This window comes from Barbus barbus (genome assembly GCF_936440315.1).
Source record: "Barbus barbus genome assembly, chromosome: 42".
Lineage (NCBI taxonomy): Eukaryota > Metazoa > Chordata > Actinopteri > Cypriniformes > Cyprinidae > Barbus > Barbus barbus.
The window spans coordinates 21,528,368-21,551,628 of NC_136720.1; the positions used below are offsets into that span (position 1 = coordinate 21,528,368).

General features: G+C 37.6%; 3 protein-coding genes across 3 annotated transcripts; 2 read left to right on the forward strand and 1 right to left on the reverse strand.

Annotated features, from left to right (window-relative positions):
- Window positions 1-596: 596 nt before the first annotated feature.
- LOC306861518 (perforin-1-like) lies at window positions 597-2,984 on the forward strand. Its single transcript, XM_079403816.1, has 2 exons — window positions 597-760; window positions 2,488-2,984. Exons 1-2 carry the CDS (start codon window positions 733-735, stop codon window positions 2,892-2,894), a joined length of 435 nt encoding a protein of 144 aa, XP_079259942.1. The 5' UTR covers window positions 597-732; the 3' UTR covers window positions 2,895-2,984.
- Window positions 2,985-3,640: 656 nt separating this feature from the next.
- Window positions 3,641-9,000, reverse strand: LOC306861118 (optineurin-like). Its single transcript, XM_079403208.1, has 14 exons — window positions 8,685-9,000; window positions 7,986-8,122; window positions 7,700-7,893; window positions 7,464-7,610; window positions 7,316-7,380; window positions 6,875-6,985; window positions 6,708-6,786; window positions 6,402-6,517; window positions 5,834-5,983; window positions 5,607-5,694; window positions 5,209-5,364; window positions 4,960-5,102; window positions 4,796-4,881; window positions 3,641-4,698 (listed from the first exon to the last, which is right to left on the reverse strand). The coding sequence occupies exons 2-14, from the start codon at window positions 8,116-8,118 to the stop codon at window positions 4,592-4,594; spliced, it is 1,575 nt and encodes a 524-aa protein (XP_079259334.1). The 5' UTR covers window positions 8,119-8,122; window positions 8,685-9,000; the 3' UTR covers window positions 3,641-4,591.
- A 1,249-nt stretch (window positions 9,001-10,249) lies between these two features.
- Window positions 10,250-16,179, forward strand: LOC306861265 (coiled-coil domain-containing protein 3-like). The gene is made up of 3 exons (XM_079403448.1): window positions 10,250-10,753; window positions 11,097-11,271; window positions 15,580-16,179. The coding sequence occupies exons 1-3, from the start codon at window positions 10,386-10,388 to the stop codon at window positions 15,865-15,867; spliced, it is 831 nt and encodes a 276-aa protein (XP_079259574.1). The 5' UTR covers window positions 10,250-10,385; the 3' UTR covers window positions 15,868-16,179.
- Window positions 16,180-23,261: the final 7,082 nt, after the last annotated feature.

The window sequence follows — 23,261 nt, forward strand, 5'->3', positions numbered from 1 at the left end:
CAATTTTTCAAATAATTTTCAATTATAATTAATTATCGTTATTCATAAAGTGCACCACAAGAAGACACCGACTCCCTACAGTCTTGTGTCAAAGACGGTTTAAATATTTTAATGAAATTCAGAAAAGTAGGTATTATTAAGTAAGTAAATTACCATACAGACACAGTTGTATTTAAAGCTAATACTTTATAGAAAGAATCTGCTTCTGCACAGGTACTCTTTGTCCTGTTCTTGAGCAAGACCATATCGGAGACATTGGACTTTGTATTGGACCAATTCCATATCAGTTTGTCATGTGCTTTTCCAAATCTTCACAGCTCAGCAACAGAAAAAGACAAATGCACTGACCAAGCAAATTAAACTAAATATGACAGTCTAGGTTTTTTTTTTTTTTTTTTATAAAAAATATATGAAAGACTGTCCAGTTGTTGTAAATAAGATCCTAAATAAAGCACATAAAAAAGGCATAAAAGCAGACAAATGTCATGATATTAAAATTAGTCCGCTAAAGCACTGGGGTGTGCTTAAAGACATACATCTGTTTCAGACACGTCTGACCATCTTTAATATTTGAATTTTTCTGTAATTGAAAAGAATGTTAAATTTTGAACTTTGTTGTAAGTAAAAAGTTAAGCAAATCTGATAACATATGCATGGGATCTAACCACCTGTTGATTGACGAATAATTTTCCATTGGCGGTTGCATTATAAAGGGAGCTAGGATCAAAAAACATGCACACAACACCTAAATACAAGCAAGGTAAGTCATCTCTAACACTACATCACACCTCAGCTTCAGATATTATTTCAGTATTTGTGTTTTAAATCTTCATTAGGGTGAAGTCAACTAAAATGGGCCACATTTTGGTAAATGACTTATACCATCAAATAAGCTATGCATAAAATCTAATGATATTTTGTAAATCAGCATGGGTCTCGTTCTCTTAAATATATATGTATATAGTCATGGCCAAAAATATCGGCACCCTTGGTAAATATGATCAAAGAAGGCTGTGAAAATTAATCTGCATTGTTAATCCTTTTGATCTTTTATTTAACAAATTTACAAAAATCTAACCTTTCATTGGATAATAAGAATTTAAAATGGGGGGAAATATCATTATGAAATAAATATTTATCTCTAATACATATCGGCCACAATTTTTGTATTTTTTAAATGTGAAAAAGTATAATTGTTTTAAAATTATGAGACTATCAGCAGGTACCTTCTTGAGCCACGGCACAACATTCAGGTAAAATGGGCCAGGTAATCATTTAACCAGATAAAAATCATTTTATTTTTAACAGTAAATTGACATTATTGTGCCATTGCAACAACACCATAAATGTATTTAATTAAATAGAAAGTTGAACGAATATTTTATTGAACGATGCAATTAAAAATGTACTGATCATGTTGTATAGGTGTGTGTTTCTGTGCATTGGTGTCTTCTGTGTGCATGCATGCGTGTATGCTTGTCAAATACATGTCAAACATTTTTTTAAAGGTTAGGACATCTTTGACAAAACAAACAAAACACAAAAACACTTTAACATTTCCTACTCTAGGTCTTAACATTGTACCTAATCAGGCCAATTAGATCTTTTGCTGCATTCCCTTCAAAGTCTTTGCAGATATAATTTATGTATTATATATATATATATATATATATATATATATATATATATATATATATATATATATATATATATATATATATATATATATATATTTTTTTTTTTTTTTTTTTTTACAAGACAGTTGGGATTTTGTATGTATACATATCTAGGCCTATAAACCTAATTTTCACCCTCCATTTCTGTGTAAAAGTGTGTATGCAGCCCATTTTACTGACATCTTCCTTTCTTTTCCTTTCTCTTCTCTCTTCTTGTCTCTCTGTTTCCTTTCTTTGCTTGTCCTCCTGCCATACTGTTGCAATGCAATTATTTTTGAAAGACGGTTAAGATTTTGTATGGATCCATATCTAGGCCTAAAAACCTAATTTCACCCTCAATTTCTGTGTAAAAGTGTGTGTGTGTATGTAGCCCATTTTAGCTTAACCAGCCATTTCTACCCAAAATTACCTTTTTTTCCACATAAATTACATTTCTTTTTTAAATTAAACTTTTTTTTATTATTATTATTTGAAAGAGCATGTCAAAACATTGTTCATAAACATTTGCTTCGTTGGTAAGCTTACTTCAAATTGCTTTAGTACCCTTATTAGTGATGATGAATGAAATTTACAGTCAGGCTCACCTTACAATTTCTCTGACAAGCTTCATGTAACACTGTGCCTTGTAACTGCCTGCCTTGAAAATCTCAGACCAATCTAAATTATTGTTTCATGTCAACAAGTGTTTTAGTAACAATGCAAGATCAGAATTTAAAAAGATATGACGCTACAAACTTATTTGGCCCATTTTACCTGATAGCCCAATTTAGCTGACTTCACCCTATAACTGAACATGCATTCTTTCTGACAGACATGGCATTGTTTGATCATCTTCGGCTGGTGTCTCTTGCCGTGTTGATGCTGGCGTCTCAGCTGGACTTTGCCAGTGCTGCTGTTCGGGTGTTTGGCTTGCACGCCAGGGACCTCACCGGTGATCCTGCTGGAAACAAACCTGATCCGTACCTCAAGGTCTGGTGTGGCTCTACTTTTGGGGGGCAGACAGAATTTCACAAGGACACTGCTCACCCTACATGGTCTGCAGAGTTCAACTTCCCAAATTGCAAAGCAAATGAAACCCTGAAGCTGGAGGTGTGGGACAAAGACCTGAATTTTGATGATCACTTGGGCACGTGTAGCAAACAGGTTCAATATGGGTCTTTCACCGTTACTTGTTATCTGAAAAAAGGAACTGTGTTTTACAGGTTTGATGCTAAATAAATCTGTTCCAAAACATCACTTTGTAAAGATGCTTTGAGACAAACCTCCTTTGTAATATCAGTAACAATAAAGTTGGATGGTTTTCATTGCACACTCTGTATGTTTTGTATGTTCAAAAGTTATGAAACTTTGATTTTTAGTTTAAAAAAGTGCACTTACCATACTTAGTCATGAATCAAATAGCCTATTTAAACCAGATTCAGTGTGAATTGAGAAGTAGAGGGAAAAAGCTTAGTCGGTATTAATATATTACGCCAAGTCTTATGCCAAGTCAATTGTACGGTAGTTATATGGTGGTTATTTCTTTGTGAGGAAAAACTGAAATTTAGCTCTCCTTGGTGCGTTCATGAGACCCGCGATGATGTAGTGAATTGTTTTTAGTTCACAGAATCTGTTTAAGCCAGGGCTGTCCAAACTCGGTCCTGGAGGGCCGGTGTCCTGCAGAGTTTAGCTCCAACCCTAATCAAACACACCTGCGTGGAAGTTTCTAGTACGCCTAGTAAGAGATTGATTAGCTGCTTCAGGTGTGTTTAATTAAGGTTGGAGCTAAACTCTGCAGGACACCGGCCCTCCAGGACCGAGTTTGGACACCCCTGGTTTAAGCGAACCACTCACGATTCAGACTTCAACGGTTAACAGCTGTCGGGAGGTGACACTTTATCAATGAATAAAAACTTTAAATTCACTTTGTTCTTTGCATATATCTATCATATAACTTATTAATAATAGGAAGACAACGGACGAGTTGTATTGGATCACTTTTTTAATACTTTTGTGTTGAATTTTTGTCATTGTGGAGCATGACGGCACCCAGTCATCATTCACTTCTTTAAATTCACGTGATTAAGATGATTTTAAAGTGCTTTAAATCTTTAATTTAGTCTTCCACTGAGAAAGGCATAATGATTTCAACATGCTTTGACAACAAAGTTTCATTTTTTGGGGGTGAACAAGTCCTTTAAAATGCATTTTAATGCTACATGCTGCAGGGTAATTACCCATAACCTCAAGAGCACATTAATGATAGAGCCCATGTTTCGAAAACAATATGAACTTCAGGAAAGTATTTATAAGATCTAGGCAGGTATTACAGACACGGTTATATATTCAGAGTAACTTGCCCCAAATCTAATTTACTAACCTTGTATTAAACAGAATAAAGTGCTTTAACAGTTAACAGATCCAATAAACAAAAGCAAGAAAAACATTCTGTTGATCTTTTTCTGTATAATGTGGGGCATTGAAAGTATAATGAAAATATAACTAACTGAGATTTCAAATCTTTCAAATATATAATTCTCTCAGAAACATTAATTTTAAACAAAAACATTTTTGCTACCAATAACATAATTCACCCACAACTGATTAATCGATAATGTATGCCACACTGATTGCCCACCTGCAACATTTTTTTTTTCTTAATAGTTGACAGTTATAAATTGTCTTAAAGCAGTTAAATAATGTTGCTGTTTTATAGGGTATATTTAGAGTAAAACCAGAACCAATGCTACACATTAAATCCTGATTCTCACCCTCGACCAAAACTGTCCACACTGATCATATACAGTATTGTTTGGATGCAGGGTTTATAGAGCTGTGCTATTGAAGCATTATGTTTCAGGCTGCTTGAAGGTAAAGCTATCAAACCACTAGTTCACATATAAGGGGGGATCTGGTATGGTTAATTGGCAACAGGCTCAGATGATGCAATCCATGATGTGGATCTGCAGGGAGTCCAGGTCAGGTAGGACTTCCCCACATTTGGGACAAGCATGGTCTGGAATATTCTGCTGCTGCCAATCACCTGTGGAATAAAGAGGTCTTTGTAATCCTGATATGCAGTTACAAGTACAGTAGCACAAAAGTTCACAACATGGACTCTTTATGGTAAGGACCTCTACCTCCTTGCGGGTGATGTGGAGATGCTGGCCCTTGTGGATTGGCCCCACGTGACACATGTCTCCTTTGCATCTCACTCATGGAATGCCTGTAGCATAAAAAAATTCACTTTTCAAATCACAGAGGTCACATGTGAGCGGGTAAGTGTTTGAAGTTTATGACGTACCTTCCAAGTGACTCCATCTCTTCCTGAAGCTGGGTGTGCTGTTTCTTCACATACTCCAGCTGAGTAGCCAAACGCTCTTTCTCCTCGTGAATCTTCTCCCGAGCTGCTCGTTCTGCGTAGAAATCCGAGGAATAGATCTCTGCCTGTATGTATATACGAAAAACACAGAATAAAAAAATGATGATGCAAGGACCTTAAAAAAGTGGGAAGATGCCCAGGCAAGCCATGCCACCGCACAATCGTTCGTACCTGAGCCTGGAAAACAGAGATGGTTTCTAGTTCCTTTTCCTTCTGGAAGATTTCCATCTTCATCTCATCGATCTTCTTCTGTTTGTCTGCCAGCGCCTTTTCAGCCATATCAAACTTGGTTTGGAGGTCATCATAGTTTTCCCGTGATACACAACCCTGATCATGCACAATGAGGTACATATGAAGGATGAACCACCAACACACTCCGAATACAAAATTAACTGCCTTAAACTGTTTTTAATTATAGAAATGTTTTGCTGCAAGCTAAATTCTCCTTCAAAAATTAAGAGAATATTTGTAGTTCACAGATGTACCTAAATAATAGCGTCTGGCCGAATACAAAAAAATAAGAAATAAATGTAAGCCTGAAGTTTTCTAAAGTAAATGGGAATTTGTACCTCTCTGTTCTTCTTATTGTCCTCTTGGAGCTCATTGTAGTCTTCAAACAGCTTGGTATAGGCATCTTTCAGCTGATTCAGGTTGTTCCTGGCAGAGAAAGATAAGAGAAGATGGGATTATCATGAAAACATCATAAACACAACGTACGTCTATATTTCCCCCATGCAACGCAATTAAAAATGTGCATTTTTGTAGGCATCAGATGGGGGTAACAAGTTGCACTCACTTCTCATCCTGAGTTTTCTTCTGTTCCAGTTTAACAGCAGCCTGAAGGCTTTCCATCTGAACCCTCAGAATGTCATTCTCAGCCTGAACCTTCTGTTTCTCTCCGAGCTGAGTTTTCAGAGTACCTAGATCCTGCTCCAGATCTTTACACCTGCAGAGAGAACATTAGATGGGAGAGAAAGGATACTTTGCAGACTTTGTAGACCTTCCTGCCAAAGAAAAGAAAATGTACACCCAAAAAGAAGAACTGGATTTCTACATTTATTACTTATAAAATGTGCTCGAAAATTCTAGGTTAAATGACTATGGGTGGTGTGGTGCCATTGTGTTGTTGCATATAACAACAGACTATTAAACTTTAGGTGACCTTATATATTGAAACTAGATTTGCATTTCCAGAAGAAACAAAATCTAGTTTGAAAGCAGTGTATGATAAGTTTAATATTTAGAAAAATACATATTATAGGTAAAACATAATGATAAACATAAAAATAAATGTATTTTTATTATTTAAAAAATATGGATTTGTTTTAATACTAAAAAAAAAACTGTTGCCAGGTGTTTCTGACCTGTCCTGCAGGTTTCTTTTCATGTTCTCAGCCTCATCCAGTTTGATCTGAGCCTGTTTCAATTCATTACAGAGCTTCAGCAACTGATCCTCCAGATTCTTCATATCGGCGCTTGCCTGGTGAAAACAAACATAGAAAGCAATGTCGCTTCCTCATAGTGAATGTAAATTCAAAGTTGTTGCCGCACTCCCAACAATTTTCTGTCAGACAAGACTGTCCTCAAAGACCACAGTCACATGGATGTTTTGATCAAATAACTAGTTAAAAAATGCTACATGGATAGCTATAAAAGTCTGATTATCCTACATTGATTTCAGTTGTACAGGGGAGAGATGTCTGTGCACTGCTGTCAGCGTGTTCCAGTCTGTTCTCCAACTCAGCAATTCTGCAAATACCCAATATGCGCATACAATAAAAGAAGCTCAAACACCTTAAGTTCTGTCTCTGAGAGGGTATGCGAAATTGTGTCCTACCTCCCACGTGCCTCCTGGAGCGCTAGCTGCAGTCTCTCCTTCTCATCAGTCTCTGCTCTGAGGGAGTGAAGCAGCTGCCTCACCGTCTGCTCCTCCGACTCAGCCTTTGGCCTGCGTACACACACATATTTGCTTAGTTATCAAATTGAGGACCTATTGTGTTTCTACAGTTACTATGGACTAACCGTGGCCCACATCTTAACTTTAACACATAAAGAAAATTTTGCATGTTTTAGAAACTATTTCAATACGTTTTCCAACTTAAGACACACATAAAGAGTTTTTGTCAGATCTAGTGCCATTTCTAGCTCACAAACTATTGCTACATACAGCAAATAAATAAAACAAACAAGCAAGGGGTCAAAGACTGTTAAATTTACTGAATCAGAAGCATTTCATTGGAAATCTGCTAAACTGCATGCCTAATTCTGCAGTGCTTACATGATGAAAGCACAAGAGTCCTTTGGCATATTGGGCAAATCTCTGGTCACTTTTAATTCATCTTCCTGTGGAAGAAGCACAGAGAGTGACAAATTGAGCAACACAGTGTCGCTTTATTGTGTTTGTGTGTGTACTTGTGTATACTTACAGCTATTCTAATCTCAATGAAGGAATCTCTAGGTGAACCTTGACCCATTTTGAGCTGGAGTTCAGAGTTTAATGCTACCAGATCATTCTTCTCGGCCTGAAGACGAGCAATCTGACCCTTCAGCGTCTCCAGTTCGGTGTGTAAACACTATGACAGATATTTAACTTCATTTTAGTCTTTTTATGATTAGATATTTTTGAGTGGCATGATTTTTCACAGTTTCTATCTTGTCTCACCTCAGCTCCACTTTTCTCCAGCTCTTCTACTCGTTTCTTCAGCGCCTCGTTCTCTGAATCCATAGCGTTCAGTCTGGTTTTGGCCTCCTCTAATCGCTGCTCCAGGAAGCCTCTCTCCTCCTTTTGCTCCTCCTTCCATGCAGACAGACCCTCAAATCGCTCCTTCATGGATAAGTTGGTTTGTTTCAGGGCCTCTGTGGGATACACATAAGGACATGGAGTTGTTGTATGTGACGGAGCATGTTTATGTACCGTGATTATGACTGAAATAGAAATGAAGTCTCACCCTTCAGTTCTCTGTTCTCTTTGATCAGGGTGTTCATTTGCTGAAGGGTCTCTTCTAAACTGCCCAGATTCCCCGAGCCGGACCCGCGTGGGTGATTGATGTCCCCATTCATCATCGATGAACCAGATGCCATGTTTCTGGAGTTATGAAATACCACAACATGACTCTTAGTTCAAGAATGGTTTACGCTCAAATATGCAATTTTCAGCACAGAATGAAAAGTGAAACTTAGGATGAACTAAAAAATGTATGTGCTAGTAGTAGTTTGTTCAAAATGCAATCAAAAAACACAGTTAGAATAGTATCAGTTATTCATTTGATCCAAATCACTAAATCTGAGTCATTCTGATAAGGTTATCGAGTTAAACCCAGACTCTGTCTGATTGGTGATTCAATGGTTTGGAAGATTGTAGGTAAGTAATAATGACTTTCGTTCTGTATCTTTACGCAAACCTATCTTATGGCTTGAAATGACTATTGAATGACATTAGTGTGAATTACTTTAGTGATCTCGTGTGACTGTTAAAATCCCACCTAGGACGTTTCACGATACAAATCACGAGAAAACGAAAGTTAACAAGGACATCTGCGGTAGAAATTAACCAACACTCGTTTTATAAGTGCGCAACATGTTAATACACCTGGAGACACTTTTTAAAGATATAACTCAGCTACATTTAAGAGCACTGCGATACTCACCAAGCGTTGACTTCTTGTGTGCACCAACTTGTTTTGGGAAATGCTGCGTTTCCTGATCCAGACGTCAGTGCAGCGTGCAGAACGCACAGATCTGGGATCCAGAAGGATTGGTCTATTTACAGCAAGCGTTATGCAAGTAAATGTCTATCCGATGTCATAAGGCTCTAGTCTCTGAAGCTGTTTCCATGACCAGCGCTGAACCAGCTGACGGAGACATCACGACGCGGCCGGGGTTTCCCTGCGTCTTTCCGCGTTACGCACCCAGAACTGGTGCAATCGGAGGGGCTTTTCTGCCCCCTTTATGATTTTAGTGTGTAACAGACAGTCATACTTTCCTATTTATATGATGACAAGCACTAGTGGGCGAAGAATCAGCTTTGCGCTTTCCTTCCATATGGTACATTTAGATTTTATTATGGGTCATAAAACGCTTCAATAAAGCTATAACAACAACAACAATAACGATAGATCTATATCGGTGTAATAAAAAGTGGTTACCTCTAATGTAAGGACTTTGTTGATGCACTAGATGGAGCCATTGAGACACTGTATCCATGCTTTCAAAACTTGAGGAGTGTTTGATTTTACTTGCAAAACCTTAAAACAGAATTTCAAACAAGATTTTTAGTTTCAAAGATAGTTCTAAGAGAAAGTATCATCTGGTGATCTAATAATTAAAGGGAGACTGAAGCTAATTGTCATTTCTATCAATAATTTCCCAGAAAAAAAGATACAGTCCATTGAATACAACTTTTGTACATTTAAAATATTACTTTTAACACTTATATCATCAGGATGAAATTAAAGGAATTTTTTTTGGTTGTATTATTAATATGATTAATTGATTATTTTGTTCTGCATTTTGCAGACTTGTTACTAATCGTCACGTAAATAAAAAAAAGAGTAAAAAGTAAATAAATCACATCTAAATATTATAGATGTGGTATCCTAGTTAAAGAAGACAATTTTTTTAGGCACCTGTCTTTAAATTTAAATAAGTTTAAATGGGCAGCACAATACAGAGACAAGCTACTTCATATTATTTAATAAATAAAATAAAATAAAATACGTTATATAAATGTATTTTCCCTACAAGTGCTTTTGTAGAAAGTGAGTTTTCTGCCTGGTAACCTAAAAATTAAGGTGAGACTGAAGTTCTGAACTGTACTTTTCAAATTTAAAAATACTAGTTTTAATACATATATCACCAGCATGAAACAAAAGGATAATATTCTTTGTCTTATTATTTATATGATTAATTGGTTGTTGTGTTCTTGTTAAACTTGTTAAACTTTACACACTTTTGGATGACTGAAAAGTAAAGGGTCCATACATTCTATTTAATGTATTTTCCCTAAAAGCACTTTTGTTGAAAGTGAATTCCCATGAACAGCGATCTGTTTTCTGCCTGTATAATCAATAAAGAATGAGTCCACAAATGAGTCCAAATGCCGTCCTGGAATGCAGCAGTGAGGCTGCTGGACTGCCGCAGGACGCAGCGCGTCTATTGGCTGTTTAAACTCCAGCGCGCCGATTGGCCTGAGACGAACTTCAGGAGTGATGATGGATCGAGGAGGAGCAGGATGGGAATATGTGAACTGACCCTGGGCCGCTGCATGTGTGCTTTCACTTGCATCGCCTATCCACTGAACCCGTGAACGAGTACTTTTACGCGTGGGTTTATTTACTGGCACGGGAAGCATGCACCTTGCGCTTCTGCTGACGCTGGGTGTCGGGTTCGCGTTTGCGTGTCAGCTGCCCAGCGAGTGGCGACCCCTGAGCGAGGGCTGTCGAGCTCAACTCGCCGAGATTATCGTGTACGCCAAGGTGCTGGCCATCCACGAGGAGCCGTACGCATCCAGCCTTTACAATTACCTGCCGTCCCTGAAGCACGAGCGCGCGGAGGACGCGCTGCTGTACGCGGCGGAGGTGGAGCTGCTGTGCGATCAGGCGTGGGGCAGCATGCTGGAGGTGCCTGCAGGGTCGCGCCTCAACCTCACGGGACTGGGGTACTTTAGCTGTCAGTCACACACGGTGATGGAAAACAACTCCTACATATTCTTCCTCAGGTGGGTTCACGTCTATGTAAAGACCAAGATCATTAGATCAAGACAAACTTGAGAAAGCCTGGCCAAAAAGTTTTTTTTTTCAATTTTTTAAAAGTTGAAAAAGTTTGACAGCTTTCATTCTGAAATGGTTCGAATTTTAAAGTAGTTTTAATATAATATTTTGAAGGCAATACAGTCTGATAGATTTTCAAGAACTGAATATTCTTTAATAAACAATAGTTGGGTATTTTTTACTATTTAAATAACTTTTTTTTTTAATCTAGTTTATTTGAAATAAATTTAAGTCATAAAGTCAAACATCCTCAGAAGTATATGCAAACAAACATGTACGTGTCTCTTACAGGATGGATGAAAACTACAACATCCTCCCTCATGGAGTCAACTTCCAGGATGCCATATTCCCTGACACCCTGGAGAACAGACGACTGTTTTCCAGCCTCTTCCAGTTCTCAAACTGCTCTGGAGGACAGACGATTCACAACTTTAATAGTGATTGGGAGAGCCAGGAAGACAGCAGGGTACGACACCAATAAACACACACACAGATGGGCTCAGTAAGCACTATAGAGTGGCAGACATAAATGAAAACGATATATCTTTGTCAAGACAAGAAAATTGAAAGACATAAATCTGTGAAAGGTGAACATCAGTATGTGTACGTGTTTGTGCAAGCTTGTTTGCATCGTTACAGGCAGACGTTCAGAGCGCGTTCAGTGTTTTACTCTGTTGTAAATTCAAAAGTCTCGTAAATGGCTTTTTATGAAGACAGGAGTGTCTGCTTGCACAAATGCATTATTTTTACCTGTGCTTCAACAGTAAAACAGCAGCCAATTTTCAAACCACTAGTGCTGCACCAGCGTCTGGAGAAAAACATCTAAAGAATCAAGAAATCTGATTGGCTATGGCCAAAAAGGTGCAAGTAACACAGAAAGTGAGAATAATACGAAAGTAACATGTTCAGGTTCTCATGGGCAAATGGAGCTCCGTCATACAGCACATACTTAGACACACAAGTCCCTTTCTTTGGTGGTCTTTGTACTGACGACTGTGACTGTTCATCACGGTAGGAGGCTGAGGTAATTCAAGAGTTAATTCGGCTCGATAGAGGCCGGATTAAAGACCTCCCAGCTAGAGCTGCTCTACCTTACACACACACACACACACACTCTCATGGACAGCCTGTCCCACCTAAACACACACATCTGCCACTGAAAATAAAGCTGAGAGAGAAAGAACATGGAGAAGGAGTGAGGGAGATGTCAGCTGGACATGTGGACATCCTCTCGGGGAAATGGCGGTGGGTTTTGAAAGGAAAATAAATCATGTGTTTGATGTGGACGGTTCGAGGCAGAATGGGAGGAATGTCAGGGGTCCTCAGAGGTTATAGCAGGGGCTTTGAAGGATGTGTGGTTGTAACACACACACACAGTGGAGGCAGATATGTTTGCCTTGATGAGATTAGCCCGCTGTACATTCACACACATCAAACACAGAGCCGCTCATTAGTCGGACTGTGGTCTGCTGTCGGAGGGGGGGGGGGGGGTTATTTGAAGACAAACACAATGAGATGCCTGAACGTGCAGACTAATAGCCACTTCAGTTAACTGAAAACAGTCATCAGCTTGGGCGATACAGTTTCAGATTTATTGAGCGTAATATACCAACAGAGAAAAGTTCAGGGTGTGAAGCAGTGGGAGTCACCCTTGTCTTCCAGACAAACATCAAATGCCAAATGCTTTTTTGTTTGACTGCATACGTTTGTCTGGAAGGCAAGGAAGTAGAATTGCAGTAAAAAAAAATCATTAGAAAATAAAAAATATCAAAACTAATTATATTTTGTCTTTAAGTGATAAAACAATAGATATACTGTTCAAATTGGATACTTTCAGGTTATCAAATTTGAACAAAACTGACTTCATCCACTAAAATAAAAACAAATAGTATAGTAAAAAGTAGTAAACGTAGTAAAAACAATTGTAAAAGTTGCAAAGGAAAGTCAAGGAAATTTTCTTTTTCTTTTTTTTGCAGATGCCACATGGTTTGGTATTTTGTTAACAGAGTTACATTCATACGGAGTTATTTAAATGTCCAGATACTTTTTTATTATATTGAATTATATTATATTTACTTTTTATTACATTTTATTATATTGAAATAGTATTGTATTTAATAAGTCAGATCTTATCTTGATATGTTTAAATTAAAAGCTTTTATGTCAACCACAAATAGAGTAAAAACAGTAATTTTGTTAAATATTCTTCTTTTTTCTTTTTTTTTTACTTAATATATTCAAACTATTTGAACATATTTAAAAATGTATTCCTGTGATTGCAAAGCTGAATTTTTAGCAACCATTACTCCAGTCTTTTATGTCACAATACTTTTACAACACTGTCAGATTGACTTTGATCAACTTAATGCATTCTTGCTGGGTACAAGTATTAATTTCAAAAATACATTTCATTCATTCAAATAAAATTTTACTGACCCCAAATTTTTTAACAGAAATGTAGATGTAATTAAGGAAAGAAATGCGCTGAGAATGTGAGGTTCAGTTATAGAAGCAATTATAGAAAACGGTATGCATCAAAAGCTGCCAGAAGTGTTTTTGTGTGTGTCCATTCATGTTGAGATTAGACACAGTGACCTGAGGAGGTGCAGGATTCCTCTAACAGGTGTCCACTCCGCTAAACAGATGTGACAGTGGGTCTGTCTAGATGCAAACAAGCTTTATCTGGTTTCGAAACAATTAAAGCCCTATTAAAAGCATCTTTTTTGAATCCTGAACATTTCTTTAACAACACTATTAAATTCATTCAAGTATTACAGTATCATTCAAGTATCATTCAAGTATTACATCTGCACAGAAAGACAGACAGATGCTGTGAGAGAAGATAAAGATAATGATGGTGTGTGCGCTGTAGGAACAGGTGGGTGTGATTATCAGGCCCGGGAACCTCAGAGAGATAATGAGAGCTGTTTTACACAGAAGCTTTCCTGTGGGAAAATAATTGTTTGAGGCCGCCTGAGGGACTCTGTGTTCTTGTGACTGTATGTTAGTTATGTAGCCCCCTGCTTCCCATACCATCCACCTTAAACACCCATTATGCTTTATTGAACTCTAATCAGAGTCACACAAATGCAAAAACACCATTGCATTTGCTACACAGTCTCGATGCATAATGCATTTTCATCAGATATCATGTAGGATCCTGAAGAGCTTGGGCAAAACTTGCTCAACTCCATCCATCCAAACCCAAATGTGTGCCCAAATTCTCTCCATTTCTTCATTCTTTCTCTCATTGTGCATTCTTGTCTTTCTTTTCTCAAAAACTCGCATCTATTGTTATGGATGACTCACGTACCACCACATCTGGGTCTGGTTCTGGTTTGGGTTTGAAAGCAAAGCAGGCTATGTTTGGCTCTTGTGGTTTTAAATACACAACACCCACATTAAGAGGAAATCTTATTATATTGAATAGCATTGCTAAATAGCTGTTTACATGTTTTTAGAAGCAAAAGAATGACTATAAGGTCTAGTTAAGGAGCAGAGATGTTTATTCCAGCATGTGTGTGTTGTTTTAGGTGTGTTGTGTCCACCTGTCTGTCTGCTCTGGGTGTCGTGTAGTTTGGAGAAGCTGTCGTTTGGAGAGTGCTGTTGTTGTTACAGCAGTGGGTGTTTTGTTTGGACAGTAGGATACAACAACAGTCATTATTCTACAGTACGCGTGGTTTTCTGTCCAAGGATAGTGTTTAAAAAGCTGTGCAAACATATATGAACTTATGCACCATTGTTCAAAAATTTGGAGTCTGTATGTTTTTATTATTTTAAGAAATTAATAATTTTATTCAGCAATTATGCATTAAATTGATAGTTTAACAAAAATGCAGTTATTTTGAACTTTCCATTTATCAAATAATCCTAAAAAATGTATCACAGTTTCCACAAAAATACTGATTGATATTATTAATAAATGTTTCTTGACTAGCATATTTGACAGATTTCTGAAGGATCGTGTGACACTGAAGACTGGAGTAATGATGCTGAAAATTCAGCTTTGCATCACAGGAATAAATTACATTTTAAAACATATTATAAAGTGTTATTTTAAATTGTAATAATATTTCACAATATTGCTGTTTTTGCTGTATTTTTATCAAATAAATGCAGGCTTGGTGAATATAAGAGACTTCTTTAAAAAAAACATTGAAAAACCCTTCAAACGCCAAACTTTTGAATGGTAATGTAGTATAATACATAATATAAACAAATATTTTATTTAGTCCCTATGCTACATTTCTGCTACAGCTTAAATAGACTGGCATTTTAATCATTATTGACTAAAAATGACTGAACTCCACAGAAACTGTCTCCATTCATTTTCATGATGTTTGCGTTTCACTTTTTGTGCAATTAGCTCATGTGGCGACCTTTGACTTTATGTAACACTCAGATTTGGCCCTTTACAAGAGGGATTTAGACCTTTTTGCTGTTCAGGGAGAACATGCGGCCTCCCGTTGCTCAAATACACACCAACACGGCCATGCGATCACACACTCTCCACATGTGCACACACACACAGCTTGCCTCAGCTTGTCTCTACCTTGGGCATGACAGCGGGTCACTTTTGAACTGCCTCCATCACACACACACTGGCATATGTAGGGGCCCAGAGAAAGGCAGCGCTCAACAGGAAATAATAAGGCTGACAGAGGCTGGAAATGATGTCTTGTTGTATGTTGACCTTCATTCCACAGGATTGGGTTGTCAGTGTATGCAGATTATAATGTATATAAATGACCATCTCTCTCATTTTATCTTTCAGCTGCTGTGTTCCTCCGTGCAGAAGGTGTTGTTTGAGGAGGAGGAGCGAGTTGGACAGCTTGAGGAGCGCGTGGCCGAGCTGGAGAGGAAGAACGAACAGTTAAAAGAACGAGTGGGGAAACTGAGGCATTCTCTGAGGAAGGCCCGCAAAGTGTCCCGCCGTGCAGAACGGGAGCGACTGGAGCTGCAAGAGCGTCTGAAGACGGCAGAGAGACATGTGGGACATCACCTCAATGCCATTTCACCCCAACACAGCCCTCCCCGCCACAGATACACACACGGACTGTGAGCTCCAACACACACACACTCACACCTTCACATGGACTCATACAGACTGCAGGGCAGTCTTCAAATCCCATATATTTGCTTTTTTTTTGTTCTTTCCATAGTTTTTAGCCATTAATTAGGCTCCAAATGCTTGATGTAAACTTGTTTTGTACATACTTTTAATGTTGATATTGATAAGGTAAGCTTAAACTTAAAAAGATTATAGTGTAAAGTGAATACTTATGGAGCTATTTCTAATTTGACCCTTAAAAAAAGACTTGTTAGTGTAAGCTGATGTCGTACTTTTAGTTTGAATTAAACTAATTTTGATGTTACCACATGAAGTGCATTTTTCAGACATTGAAGCAGGGGTGTCAAACTCAGTTCCTGGAGGGCGGGAGCTCTGCAGAGTTTAGATGTAACCCTTATTAAACACACCTGATCCAGCTAATCAAGTCCTTCAGGCTTATTTGAAAACTACATGGATTGTGTGCTGGAGCAGGGTTGGAACAAAACTCTGCAGGGTTGCGGCCCTCCAGGAACTGAGTTTGACACCCCTGCATTAAAGTGTATTACTTTGAATTTTTAAAGGGATAGTCCACCTAAAATTCTGGCAACGTTTACGCACCATAATCAGGATCCAAATCATTTCTATCTTCTGCTGAACACAAAAGAAGATATTTTGAAGAATATTGATTGCCAAACCGTTCCCCCCCACCCCCTATACTAAGGGAACAGAAACTATTTAGTTACCAACATTTTGCTTTTGTGTTCCACCAAAGCAAAAAGTCATGCATTTTTGGGTGTACTGTCCTTTTAAATTTTTAAATCAGTGTATCTCTTTGACATACACTGATGGATTGTTTACGCATTCAAAATGCGTAAATCAACTGATAGTGATAATGTCATATAAGCATTAATCGAATTATGGTTCCAAAAGTAAATTAAGATGGAAGTTTGAAAAGTGTTACAATAATCAGGGATCATAATGTACCAGGAAGCAGTGATGTCATTGTAATATTTGCATACTGAACTGTGATTGGTCTGTAAAGTATTTTAGTTGGTCTTTAGTTCCACTGTACATTGTCAAACTCATACAAAATTCAAAGTTTAGGCAGAACACATGCTATTAGCTCATACTTCTGCAAATGTTGCGACACCTGATAGTAGTTTGTGCAGACGGATGGAAGAAGTGAGTAAACAGAATAATATTATGAGTGAAAGAACAATACAAATGTATTTAGAAGGGACAGAGCTCAATTATAAAGAGAATTTGATGCTTTTACAATGATTAAAGTAAACTTTAAAAAAAATAATTTGTCTTCAAGTCAAAATCAGATTACTTATAAACCTGATTTTTATATATAAAGATGATATTCAGATGTAAAACTACTAAAAGCCAATATAAAGGACTTACATATACATTACGCCACACACAGTTACATCAGGTAAGTGCAAGGACACACACACACACACACACACACACACACATACATTCAGGTACTATGATTACACTGAATTACATGATAGCTGATTCTTCCTTTCTGGTGTAGCTGATAGTAATGCATCATAGGTTCACTTATCAAGCAGACAATCCAGTGATGCTTTTTCAGCAAATCCTCACTCGTTGTCTCCTTTCATCTGCTGAGCAGATCGCGATAAAGAGCGCAGGAAGGGGAGAGAGGATGTGTTTAATATGTGTCTCAGTCAAGTTCTGAGAAATGATGGCCTCACTCATCTTCCCAAATGTTTTTAGGAGTTCAGGTTATGAGGATGCTGAGCAATCCAGCAGCATCTGGTAAGTCAAACCGACAGATGATCTGAAAAAATGACAGTATGATTATTAATGAACAAAAACAGTCATATTTCACATATGAGAGGAGACAAAAATATTTCCCATTAGGTGTATAAATAGCTGCTCTTGTGAAGATTTGATCATGATTTCTTACTAAGTACAAACACACAGAGGAACATCAGGAGTTTTCATCTGCACACCCCCAGTTCTTCTGGTAATGAAACTTTGCAGGCATCGTGCAGCAGAAAGAAATGTTAAAACATCCCAAATATTTCTCTTATTCCATATGACAGAGACCCTGCAGAATCATATCACATGTGTGATGTTAGAGCGTCTGCATCTTCTCTTTTATGGAGACAGTAGCTTTGATTTCACCAGTTAGCTAGGCTTTCTAAAGCAACCAAAATGACTCACTGTGAGCTAATATTGAACTTTGCAGGACCGCTGCTCCACACAAAACATTACCACAACGGCATATCAGCATGTTGACAATGCAGAGCGTATAGATCTAAGACTGTTCAATCTCACTTTAACCCAAGCAAACATTATCCAGTCCTCTCATAAACATTAACCTCAGCTGATCCCACAAAAAAGCATACCAGACTGACGTTTGTCCACTTTCAACACAGTCTGAGTCTGTTATCAATGTCTTTGAGCTGCAGATGTGATCAAACAGCAGGAACTAAGAGGCTGGAGGCTGATAGGAGCTGATGATAGACGCTGACTCTGAAGTTAAGAACCACAGAAATAGACAAAAAAAAAATGCAATTTTAAGGTTTTGGTCACTTGATAATGGCTGGGAGCATCTCTATGTTAGATCACATTCTGTCGCATAAAGGCAACATCAATTCGATTTTAAGAAAATAATAAACAGGGAACATTCTTAAAACTGTGGCTAACATTCTAAGTTATGAACCATTAATGTTAACAAAATATTAATTCAAAGTGATCTGAAAAATCATTAAAAATACATTATTTATACGCCATTCATGGATTTTTTTCTGAAACAGTTTAGTCTGACATTCTTTTAACATTTTTAAATGTTATAACATGTTTTAGAATGTTCCGAGAACATTCAGAAGTAATGTTCCAGCAATGTTTGCAGGGTTTCTGAAGGTCTTTAAAAGTCTTAATTTGCCCTTCTACAAATCACCTTAAAAAGGCCTTAAATCAGAGCAATCATCCTCAGTATTTTGGTCTTGTATGAAAAGTGGGAAAGTATGGAAAACCCTTTTGATTTTTTGAAGCCCATTGGCAGATAGTTATTTATTTTTAATCCTGAACTCACTTCATGAGTTTTAATCATTCAAATCATTTAACGTTTACCCAAGAATAAACATTTTTAAAATGACTTAAAAAGGATGATTTGAACATTTAGAGAGCATACAGTTTTCATAACTTAATAGAATTGTTTTAGAACATATTTCTGTTACCTGGGCTTGTATTTTTTGTGTGTGTGTGTTTTCTGTTGTTTTTGCAAAATTGTATTCAAGAAAAATTAACTTTTCAAATTTGTGTGTAAATCAAGGTTGAAGTGGAGGACATCATGCATGTGCATGTATAAATGCTAAAAAATAAATGCTTTATACTTTTTATTTCTGGCTTGGTACATGCCAGGCCAACAGTTTTGGATATTTCAGACAGCTAGCAGGTAGCAGTTGTACTAGAAAATAATGAGCATTGGGGGTGTTGCCAAGATGGCCGCCAAGTGAGTTCTTTTAAACACCCTTGTCATGCTTTCATTGAAAATGAATTCATTCATAGACTGGCAGATTTCAGAAGAAAAATAACCGGCCTAAGTTTGCACAAAGAAAGCTTGTCGAGCATCTCTTGATTTCAAGTCAAGATGCTTTCATACTAATTGAACGGTAAGATATTGTGTTTGTTTGAGGTGTTGATGATTTGATTTTGACCACATAATATTGTCATTTTCCAACATTTTGGTTGATTAGTTTGGTTGTTCTGTTAATGTGAGCTATTTGAGATCAAATGGAAAGACCAGGTAGGTTTGTTTGTGCACTCATGTGGGTCAAACAAAGAGCCAGAGATGCCATCTAAAGGCTCAGGTTTTCATTTCTATGACCTGCTGGATTTCTGAGATGTCTTAATAGCCTGGTGTGTGTATGTGATGCTCTGTTTTCTGTTATGTGTGCCACTATTCTGGAAAAGCTCTTCATTTGTACCCCAGCATCCGCTGAAATGCCCTTCAGCATGATTCAAACAAAAAGATGAAGATTTTTGTGGCTTAGCAAACTATAACATTAGCATAGACATAATTTCCCACTGTTAGGTTGGATAGAGAGCGGGTCACATGATGCAGAGCACGCTGACACTGGCTCTCGAGGCGATGCAGTTAGAAGTCATTTACTTTAGAGGATAATGACAGGGAAACTCTGCTGCTCCCTGCGGCAACATGAGGGGAAAACAATGTGTGCTGTCCTCCAGGGAAATCTCAGCATCTATTTTAAGATGTTTCGGATGTCGGCGTGTAAAATGAAAGTGGGTTTCTGCACGGTCAGGTCTGCAGAAGAACCTATAGTGCAGCATTAAAGGTTTGACTGCATCTGGTGAGGGTGAGCAGAGAGAAAAATATGAACAAACATATGAAAGAGATTTATTTTCTATATGCTTGCTTCCTAATCTAGTTGTCTAATATATATGGCATTGTATATTATGACTATTGTTGGCTCTTCGACAGAGAGAGAATAAAAGCGTCTGCTAAATGCATAAACTTAAATGTAACAATAATTTAGCTTTTCACATCATTCCATGTTGAAGTACAGTTGTAAAAGTTTGGAGAAGACAGTTGAACATCAAAACAAGAAAAATATCTTGGGCAAGAATATGTATACAGTATAGCCTATTGGTCATTGTTTATCATAAGGTCCAGTTGTAACTGTGAATCAATTGTAAGGGAAACTGCAAAGGTGAGTGTTTTTTATTTTTTCAATATTCTAAACACAGTGAAGTTTATGTGGCATGCATATGGTAGTTTAAATGTTGCATTTGTACTATACACATATTTTTCCCTCTCTCTCTGCTGGAAAAGCTAGTTTACTCAGGCAAGGCATATATATAGATATGTATGTATGTGTATCACACAGAATGTCGTTTTTTGAACGTAAAAATGCAGAAAGTTTCCTGTAAGGGGTAGGTTTGGTGTAGTGCGATAGAAAATATGGTCTGTACAGTAGAAAAAGCATTACGCCTATGGAGAGTCCCCACAAGGATAGCAAACCAGACGCGTGTGTGTGTGTGTTTTTATATACCGGTGGGGACTTAAACCTGAAGACTCATGGGGACTTGTATCACGGTGGAAGTAGAAAAACCATTATGCCTATGCGAGTCCCCACAAGGATTGTGAAACAAGTGTGTGTGTGTAATGTCTGCTAAGCCGGCAGACAACCTGTACTTTTTGAATATCGAGTAACTTGGCAAGCAAGCTGCAGTTTCACTGTCGCCTCCTTGAAATGGCTAATGTCTAACATGTTGGCCAGACACATGCACAGATGCCCGGGGTCGTACGCGGTCACGCATGGCTGGATGGTTTTCACATGCTCTCTTTCCAGTCTGTTTTGAGTCCATAACAGCAGGCATCGCCTGAAGCTCTGAGCTGGTGGGAGACCGGCAACGTCCAGCTCCACTGACCACTAATGAAAGACCACATACACTGGATCCAAACCAAACGAACAACAGAAAACACAGTGTTCAAAAGTTAAATAGGGGTCAGAGAGATACTGAGATCATTATCAAGCCATAAAAGACAAATCATGATCATTCAGGATTTATTTAAGGAAAAAGGAAAGAAAAAGAAAGGAAAGAAAAACAATCATTCATTCCCCATTGCTTTACAGCATGGAATATAAACTCTGATATGTGCAGATGATTGTCAAAGGCATTGGATATACAAGCCCCATATCAACAGAAGATCACGTCACAGTAAAGTTAGTATTCGTATGCCACTCCCAAAATATGATCATCATTGTCACATGCATATGAGTATATAATTCACATTTCACTGGGCAACTTTTATTTCGGACAGGTTGTGTCAGAGATGCAGAGATCACAAGGCCTGCATTATCAGAGTTGCATTTTTTTTTTATATATATTCATATAGATATAGACATATTTCTTCATACATATAGTTACATGGTGAGGACTTTTGAAAATACGCAAACAATCGGTTGAATCGGAAAGCGCATTTAACATGCTCGCAGTTCTTTATAAAATCATTCGATGCGGTTGCAAGGTTTTTTCTTTCTTAATTTGCGAAGAAGTCGACATTCAAGGGACAAGTTTAAAACTGCACAGTCACTGGGTAGCACAGACACTTGTCAGTCACAGCTTTTTCATCGTAAGAGGCAAAAGTGACGCCTGAGTTGTAGAAAAAAAAGAAAAAACGTCAGGAAACGATTCGTCCGGAGAAGGTGCATCACAACCGATCATCGTTAAGTATTCGCCATGTTGCACGTGTGAAGTTTGTACACTAGAAACGTGATTTTCTCGGAACGTACGACACTGAGAGAGAGACATATACATCTGTGTGTATTACAGTCAAGTGTGGCCAATAACTGCAGAGAAAGGCAGTGTTTAGAGAACGAGATGAGACACACAACGGACACACTAACATCTCCTCAGGGACAACATGATAAACACGTGACAATCACAGTCTATTTACAAAGCCTTTGGACACACGGAGTGATTTGCTCTGGACGCAGACAGACCACAGTGAAGCTGTAATCGAAGTGAACTGAAACATCGCTCCTCTCTGACCTTCATTGCGCTCACTGATTGATCAGGGTGTGTTTGTGTTTGTGTGTGAGCCATGGCACGAGTGTGTGCATGTATGTACTGAATTTCATTACTGTAGTAAGTTCAAATGAGTTCATAGATTTAATTGTAAGATTTAAAATACATTTATGTTTGGCTTGCAGTGGCAGTAACTATTTATAGGTTTATTTATCTTCGTTCAAAACACCCCCACATTTTGGTTTATACTTTTTCTGCACATCCTAATGAGGGTTTAAAAAAATTCTAAACCAGCATATCGGACAAATTTCCTGCATTTTACATCCACAAATACACATAGAAGAAAGTGACACTTACAAGCACAGACTACATGAACACTGAAGCCAAAAATGTAATGCCCTGCTACCACAGAAAATCATTTCTAGTTGTCCCTAAGTTTATAAAAACAAGCAAAAATGACATTTATAGTAATGCACTTACCATGAAAGACTACAGGGGCAAGAAACGGCAATTAAATAAATGTTAACACTGTCATTTTATTTTATTTTTTCAAGATTACTGGAATTTTACAAAAAAGAGAAAATAATAATTTCACACTTTCTACTTCAATTTTTTTTATTCAATGCCATTTTTTTACAATTTATTGTGAAATTTACTAGTAATTTTTCTGAGTTTTCATGCAGTTTTCGAAGAATGAGACTAGTTGGAAAAATTTCTTACTAACCTTGTTTGAAAAGTTACATTCAATTTCAAAAATAAAAAATATGGTAAATTTCATACAATATGCACAAAGGTACTGTTTACATGACAAACTACAAGTCTAGGACAGTCGTCCCGTGATTAACTAGCTCAAATAACATATTTGTACAGAA

Bases quoted from the DNA above. Each gene is read 5' to 3' on its own strand.
- LOC306861518 (XM_079403816.1), top strand. From the start codon at position 733: ATGCACACAACACCTAAATACAAGCAAG. The intron at 761-2,487 runs GTAAGTCATCTC...TCTTTCTGACAG, and splicing joins AACACCTAAATACAAGCAAG to ACATGGCATTGTTTGATCAT.
- LOC306861118 (XM_079403208.1), bottom strand. From the start codon at position 8,118: ATGGCATCTGGTTCATCGATGATGAATGGGGACATCAATCACCCACGC. The intron at 6,787-6,874 runs GTAGGACACAAT...GGGTATTTGCAG, and splicing joins CTCCAGGAGGCACGTGGGAG to AATTGCTGAGTTGGAGAACA. The intron at 5,695-5,833 runs GTGAGTGCAACT...TTTCTCTGCCAG, and splicing joins AAGAAAACTCAGGATGAGAA to GAACAACCTGAATCAGCTGA.
- LOC306861265 (XM_079403448.1), top strand. From the start codon at position 10,386: ATGCACCTTGCGCTTCTGCTGACGCTGGGTGTCGGGTTCGCGTTTGCG. The intron at 10,754-11,096 runs GTGGGTTCACGT...TGTCTCTTACAG, and splicing joins TCCTACATATTCTTCCTCAG to GATGGATGAAAACTACAACA. The intron at 11,272-15,579 runs GTACGACACCAA...TTTATCTTTCAG, and splicing joins AGAGCCAGGAAGACAGCAGG to CTGCTGTGTTCCTCCGTGCA.